Source organism: Atta colombica, unplaced genomic scaffold (assembly GCF_001594045.1).
Source record: "Atta colombica isolate Treedump-2 unplaced genomic scaffold, Acol1.0 scaffold293, whole genome shotgun sequence".
NCBI classification, from domain to species: Eukaryota; Metazoa; Arthropoda; class Insecta; order Hymenoptera; family Formicidae; genus Atta; species Atta colombica.
This window is the reverse complement of record NW_017259396.1, coordinates 1078605-1086845: the sequence shown is the minus strand read 5'-3', so window position 1 is coordinate 1086845 and position 8241 is coordinate 1078605. Positions and strand designations below refer to the sequence as shown.

The following is an 8241-nucleotide window of genomic DNA, read 5'->3' as shown; positions in this document are numbered from 1 at the left end:
TATATATATATATATATATATATATATATATGTGTGTACATATAAAAAAATATATATACTGTACACACTGGACACTATAGAATCAATCATGAAAGTACAACAACTATAACAAAATATATATACGCGATATCTCTCTACCTAGTTATAGTGAAACGAATGATGTACGAATGTTACGAATTAAACAAAATTTAATTTCTTCGGAAATATTTCATATATAAAGAAATGATGGTTTTGTTAATACACTAAATCCAAAATCAGAAAAGTTATTTTATTATTTACCACCTACATTTTTTTATTACGCTGTAATCTCAAAAGAATATAATATAATATAATAACTCTGAGGTTTGTGTGCATTGCGGTAACCGACAGTAATTACGAGGTGATTCATGATATTATCTCTCACTCGACAAAAATCACGTAGACGTTGAGTAAGTAATAATGAAATTGAGTTTTCGCGCTAAGTCAGCAGTACGTGATGAGAATAGCCTTTACCCCCAAAGCTGATGGGACTTTCATAGATAGAACGTGTTCGATTATCTTTAACTCAGAATTCACCTCTGCAGCGAATATCTACGTATTTAAAATTTAAAGAGTAGATAATTATACAAAACACTTGTTGCTCTATTCGAATCTAAAGGATGGGGGATCTGGAGAAAGTTTGCGAAGATAAAAATAAGTCTGCCTATAATAGTATCGACGGTCTACGAGGAGAATTTAGAATATCTGAGTCAGTTGTATATACTATACATCATATTTTTTTTAGCTTAAGAAATAAGAATTCAACTAAACAACAAATTTTAATAAAATATGAAAATAATCTTAATAAAATCCTATTGCATTTTTTGATGGTTGTCAATAATTTTATGCTATACATAATACATTAATTTGTTATAATATAAACATATTTTACGTAATATACACTTTTATATTTCTCGTAAATATCTTTATCATTAATATCTATCTACTAATTTGTGTAGTTACCGTTTAATTCGTTGCTGTGAACGTTTTAAAAATCGATTAAGAATTATTATTCATGATTTTATCTTTCCTTTCCAAATCGATATAAATAAATCACACTCATAAAATTCTCTTTTTATTCGTTTCACGATCTGTATTAAGCGCGTGTTTACATCGTAAAATTCGCGAAATGTCTCGTTTATTTATGCAAAACTATACCTGTATAACCTCTGCACGAAAATATTAGCAATATACCTACTATAATATGGCATGTGAATACAATAATTCATCACCATCAGGAATGCACTTCGTCATCCGCGGCTTAATTTTCGGTCGAATTTACGAGTCACGTTTTCAGGCTCTCAGGTTTTAGGTTCCTCGCGCGGAACAAGTTTTTATTCATCCGATGAAAGAAAAGTTTTAATAGGATATTAAAAAGGCTTTTAAAAAGTGCATTCTATATTAAACGATTTACACTGAAGCACAATCTGTTTTTATACATTATATTTTTTTACATTATTGCAGATAACGTATGTATCGTGCTAATAAGAAATATACCAAGTACAACTCTGTAATAAGAATGATATATAATAACTCAATTTAGTCTTAACAATTAATGGGAAGCAATTGTTTGTCGCAAACTTTTTATATAATTTTTTTGTCAATATTTAATCTTGAAATTTAATTAACGAAAAATTTTGTAATTAGATGTGTGAATTTATATTTACGCTAAATCTCAAAATTAAACTCCAAATTAAATTACGTAAGATAATCAACGTTAAGATAATAAATAAAATTAATTGTGAAACAAATTGTATAAGAAAGTAATTAAAAATTACGTAAGATACTGTTAAAAGTAAAATATTAACAAAGATATGCGCGACTTAATGCATGATCCGTTTACGATGATCGAGTCTTATAAGTTTCCACGAGAATCTTCGTATATAGTTGCCATAAATTCCAACAACTTTGATCTCGTCGGATAAAAGCGACCACATGCAGGGCCGTCAGCGACATTGGGGATGCATGCGGCGTTAATCGGACGTAACCGCTTCACGCTGGAATTTGCAGCCACAATGACGCTAGGTATCCTGACGCAGTTATTATCATATTACATATAGCTTTAATCGATGAAGATTGAAAGCTCTAAATTGGACACACGGGGATTCGGCTTGCTGTCAGTACGAATTAATGGATTTTAAACATAGGTGTCTGTTGTTCTGACCGATTATTCCACAGTAATGTTTATCTTTATGATACGAAATTGGATATCGACGCAAAATCATCCGTAATTACTAATTAGAACCGCGATTGCATAGAGGTGTATTGTTTGCGGATAAACGCACGGGAATCGAGGATTTAGTTTCAGGTCGCGAACTTAGTTTCAGGTCGCGTGGCTTATTATTAACACGGAGTTCAAATAAACCAACAGAATACAGTTGGAAACTTGTTGCTTGTAAAAACTGATATGCTTTAATTTCAATAATAGGCTAAATGCATCAATGTGCGTCTTTACTACCATCTATCGTAGTATTTATTTCACAAATAAGAATAAACTTTTATATGAGAATTCATTTAACGAAACATTCTCCATTTCTCTGCCAGTACGACATTTAGTACGAAGCGAATGTTACTAATTACAACGAGTATTGTGAAGAAAATAATGAAATTTTGATTCGCTTTTAGTTCGAAATCCCGTAGACAATAAATGTTCCTTGCACAGCGGGAGAGTAACAATCTATTTAATTAACCGGCCGTTCTATTATCTTCGTATACATGTCCACATTGTTGAGCTCTCCCTCGCTAACCACAGACTCGTGGTATATAGGTTGGCGAGATTTTAATTGCACCTGCATTTGAAAAACATATTGTATATATGAATGTATGATGTATATATGATGTATATATGATGTATATATGAATATGTGTGATGAGTACATGAATACAAGACCAACAAGTCTTAGTGTCGTAGGGAATTGTGAACTCCACGTGCAATATGCTGCTGACATAATAATAAGTATTAAGTATATTTCGCCAGATATTTATTTCGCGGAAACATTTTGTATTGTCATGTATCCGTTGGGCATTCAATAATAATCGTTAAAAGCATATTCCCAAAAGGAAGATTTACATCGATATGTCCGTATCGGTTGCGGTGTAATCTAAGTATACCTTCAGCGAGTAAGCCATGTGGGCGAACACGAAATGTTCCAGTTTAATTTAATTGCGCCCACGAATCGATACGTTAATTAACCGTATAATCCGCGTACAAGTGTACGTTTTGTACAACCAAGTCTCTTTGATAAACAATGTACACTTGTTATCGACATATCGAATCATGTAGGCGCCAGTGATAGGATTATAACGCGGAGCCAATATTCGAATTCATAAATTCAGATTCGTGTTATCTATTTTGCTCACGTGATACTATTTCGTTACATTTTCTATCATAGCTGGCACGAGAGTGGATTCGATTCTGTATACTTAAAACTGTATGATACATACAGACGATTCGCAAGTTCACGTGCACGATAAATTATAAATTATAAATATAATCATAGAACTGACTTTCAGAATTACGATCGATACTTATTTAAGCACTAAACTTTCGGTAAGTTTTGGGTGACCTGTTTCTATAGAAGAAGGAAAACAAATCGCTTTAGGAAATAATATATAATATAGAAAGAACGATTTTGCTAAAGCATTAAAAAATTTAGCAAGATACAGATCTGAAAATAATGTTGATGGACCATCAAAATAATTATGTCGGACGCTCAAATTACTCGAATGTCGAAACTTTTTGCAGCATTACTTATCGTGCTTAAGATTCCTAATCTCCGTAATTATTTAATGACTCAACAAAATTATTCTTAGATCTATATCTAGCTATATTTTTAAATACTTTAGTAAAATTCTTTCCGTGAACATTTTACAAGCGCTCAATCTTTTGATTATTTATAATGATTATTTATGTAAGAATTATTTATGTAATTATACAAGTAATCATAATAGGCTTTCTACAATAAATCATTGCCTAACTTTTAAGTCTTAAGTCTTATAAGAAATTGATTTACGGTTGAATATGAGAAGAATAATCAACTATAATTAGTCAATTTCTTACTGTTTAAGACTTAAAACTGAGGTAATGAAACCTTTAAAAGATTATATTTCACGGTAATCTCGATTTTAAATAAGCTTTTCGTGATGTTTTGCACTCACAATGGGCCTCCCGACTAACTTCAGCGAAACTAGCGCAAAGTACGATAAATCAATTTCCCGAATCTTCTTCTCGGATCGCAACAGACGCTTTCCTGGGCCCCGTGTGCGATTACGTGATCGCGCCCGTGGCAAGATACGCGGGTGTGTGGGGTATACCCGTACTAACAGCGGGTGCACAGGCAGAAGCGTTCCGTCATAAGGGCCAGCATTATCCGACGTTAACCAGGATGATGGGCTCTCATCGTTTGGTGGGTGAGGCGCTCAGACATATTCTACGCAGTTTTGGATGGAAAATCTGCGGTTTACTGTTTCACAATCACGAGATGGCCAGCAGTAAAGGGAATTCCGAGTGTCATTTCACGCTGAGCGCCGTATATACGGCGCTCAATCAAACACCGGCGCACAAGAGCTTCAACCAGGAGACAGCCGACACCAATGAATACAAGAATTTGCTCAGTTTCATCGCCAAATCCGCACGGAGTAAGTCCGCCCGCGTTCTCTCATTGCTTTCTTGTTCACGAAAAAACGTTATATTCAAACGTTATATTAAATTTCAACAAAAATATCAAAAATTCAACATTTGATTTTTGCATATTTTTGCTCATAAAAATGAGAGAAATGAAAAAAATTTATTATTAGATATGTAGGTTAATTTAAATGTACACGTATGAGAAATTCTGACAAATCTATTTTTAACTAGGCGAAAAAGTTCATGTCACATTTTTACTTACAATGGAAATGGAGTTTTTTCTACATGCATGAAATATTAAAATATGATATAATCTAAAAATATATTCAGAGTATTCATATAAAACACATATTTATTAGAAAAAAGTCAGAATATTAATAAATGTGATTTTGTAAATTAAATGATAGAAAATAGAGAAAAATTTATGTACAATTTAATGGAATAAATCCTTTTAAAACTTTAAAAAATTATTATAATAGGATTTTTAAGATTTCTCTTTTGGAGGATTTATTATATATTTCAGACAAACCTTTTTTCCTTTTATATTATTTTATAATTTATGCAGAGAGACCTTTATATTAATTTCGAGCTCTCTATATCTCTTATTACACTCATCATATATCTAATATAAAATCTATTAAAAATACCTTATAATACTTAAATAATTTTATATTGTGCTTTTTTCATGCAGACTTTATATCGATTAGCTTTTATCGAAGTCGACATGGTGTGTAACGTTTAACGTTTAATATCGTTAAAGGACGTTGCATTATGAAACCAGGCTTGATAGTCTGATAGAACAGTGAACTTCGACACCGTCATTTAACTGATATCGTTTATGAAGTTTGCATATACGAGTGTGCCCCGTGCTTTTCATTCATTGATCGCGTTTAACACTTCAAACTTGTCAACTAAGTTTACACGTGTTATCCAACATTAAATAAATTTCCATTAACAACTTTGTCCCTGTGGATGACACACAATTGGCAGAAGACCGATGAGAAGCTTTCATCGGCATTGCTTCTGAATAAGACGATGCACATTCAAGCACATTGCTTGTATGTTTCATAATTACAATTATAATTAATAATAATTAATCAATAATATAAAGCCATAAACATTTCAAAAATTGATATATCGCAAGAGTAATCAAACAGAGAGTTTTCGTCTGCAATTAATTAATTTAACGTATTCGACGCTGTGTTGCAATAACCGAGTTGTGTCATAAATTCCAAAGCATTTATCGAAACATCACGTTTTATGGCGAGCAATTTTCTCTTACAATATCGCACAGATGATTCGAAAGAAGCTGCATCTTGAAAATTCTTCCGTGCTCATTTCTCATCGCTTTCGACGCGTCCGTTAAATCGCATTACACAGAATTCATACGGTAGACTTATCCTCGATAGAAATAAAACAAGCTATAAAGAATGTTTTCGATTAGATGCTATTTGCATATGCACCACTTATAATTTCCAACAAGATAAAAAGCAAATATTATCGACCTAAATATTGAATAATGCTTTAAATTTATTGATTGTAATATAAAGAAAAAAACTGTTCTTACTTTCTTCACAATTGAAATTATTCTATGAAAAGTAAGAGAAATAATTGCATTTCAAGATAGATAAAGATAGATAAATTAATGGGCATAAGAGATTGAAAAACAATTTCGCTTTTAAATACAATTTTTTGAAGTATGTTTGTACAAAGAATAAAAAAGCTTATAAAAGTAAAAACAAAAATAGGAAGAGAGAGACAAAAGTAAAATCTTATATTTATATACTTAAGGAGAGGTTCTAGTCTAGAGATTCATAATTTATGTATTTTTTACCAATTTTTTCATAAAGAAAGGAAAGACATATCAAAATAATGCTTTTTGCAATATATTTTTTATATTTCAATATACAAGAAAAAATTTTTATTTTTAGAAATGTAGAAAATTACGGCTGTAGCCTACGGGTGCATCAGAGCGTGTAGCACGTACGTGGCCAATTGACGGAAAATCTCGACTGTCGACAGTTTATCTGAGACAAATAAACCAATGCAATTGTTTAAATGTATTCAATTTGTGGTGCCATTTTATTTGAAAAATTTTAAAATTTACAGAATGGCAGCCATTTAAAATTAAGTATCAATTTTCACGAACTTTTTTTCACTTTCAATCTGTTCAAAGGAATAGTTATTTTGGAAAATTTATGACATTTTTAGGTTCATGGCCCCATAAAAATTATCTATTTTTGTTAGGAATTACCTATTTTTTGTAGGAAAAAACTTTATGTCAATTGGATGATTGGTTGAAGCTGTGCATTTCTCAATTTGAAAAATATGAATTCGAGAAAAACGCGTTTGAAGTTTTATTTTATGATAACTTTTTGTTAACAATATTTTTTAATTTAATCAGCAACTTAATTTAATCAGCGATTCCTAAGGCGCAATTCCGTCTTTACATCTATCGACAGTTGTCGGCGTTGTTGCGCAGATATTTTATATGATGAAAAAGATTGCGCAACGACATCGACAACTGTCGGTAGATGTGTACAGTTACAGAATATAGGCCCTGGTCTATAAGTCAATTTCTCCTTCTGTTTAAAGAATAAATTTTGCTGCATTTGTCCTTTCTCTTTCGATTTTTGCTTGTTTTGCACGTAATACCTTGATTTTCAATCGAAAATCCAGTTCAACAAGTCATAAATTGCTTTAAAATTTTGAATATTGCAAAATCCTTTTACAGGCATATTCTACACACTTTAAAGATGCAAGAAAAATGTAAAATAAAATCAATTTTTTTATTCTCCAAAGTAGAACAATCTCCCCTTAATGTATTTCACATTTTTTTTATAGATCATATTCAAATTTTCAAATAAATTTACAATCGTCAATAATTTATTATCGTTTAATCAATTTTTTAATCATTATTGTCACCATCGTGATAAATTCTAATAATTATAAAATTCTAATAATATATTGCGTGTTCGATTGCGACTCTTGGAACGCCATAAGGAATTCGTGAAACACCATTCGATTTTCGAGAAGTTGACATTAACTTGAAAACATGGTGTAGCAAATCGTCACCGATCTACGTTTAATTACTAACGAATGCCATAAATAGATAAGAATTCTTAAAGTTTCGCTGTGTCTGCAAAGAAAGGAGAGGATTTCAATTTATCGAATTTTTATCGTTATCTGCTTTACGAAAAGAACGATGATTCAGTTCTGTGCTGTTTTCGAATTCTCACGATGCTAAAAATAATATCCGAAACAAGGCAATCTGATAACGGGATATCTGTTTCATGTAAATTGAATATTAATTTTGATATACGGTGCAATATAACATTTAACGTTATTGCTGTAAGATATACACTTCTGTTATAATTTATTGCGATGTGAAAATATTTACTTTATATAGTGCGTATATTATCAATTTTAAGATGAATATTTATCAAATATTTTGTGTTGATAATGACATATATGCACAAGTATAGAGTTTGCTAAATGCATGTTTAATATATTTATGCATATTGTATTTTATAATTAATTATTTTACATTTAATATGTATATTGTTATTATATTGTAATAAATTTTATATATGAAT

General features: G+C 31.0%; 1 protein-coding gene across 1 annotated transcript in view; it reads left to right on the top strand.

The window, feature by feature from the left end:
* Positions 1-8241, top strand: part of LOC108690029 (atrial natriuretic peptide receptor 1-like) — a 113364-nt gene that overhangs the window by 35711 nt on the left and 69412 nt on the right. Inside the window, exon 5 of the mRNA XM_018197091.1 lies at positions 4261-4656. Coding sequence (XP_018052580.1) covers positions 4261-4656 — 396 coding nt within the window. The remainder of the gene's footprint in view (positions 1-4260; positions 4657-8241) is intronic.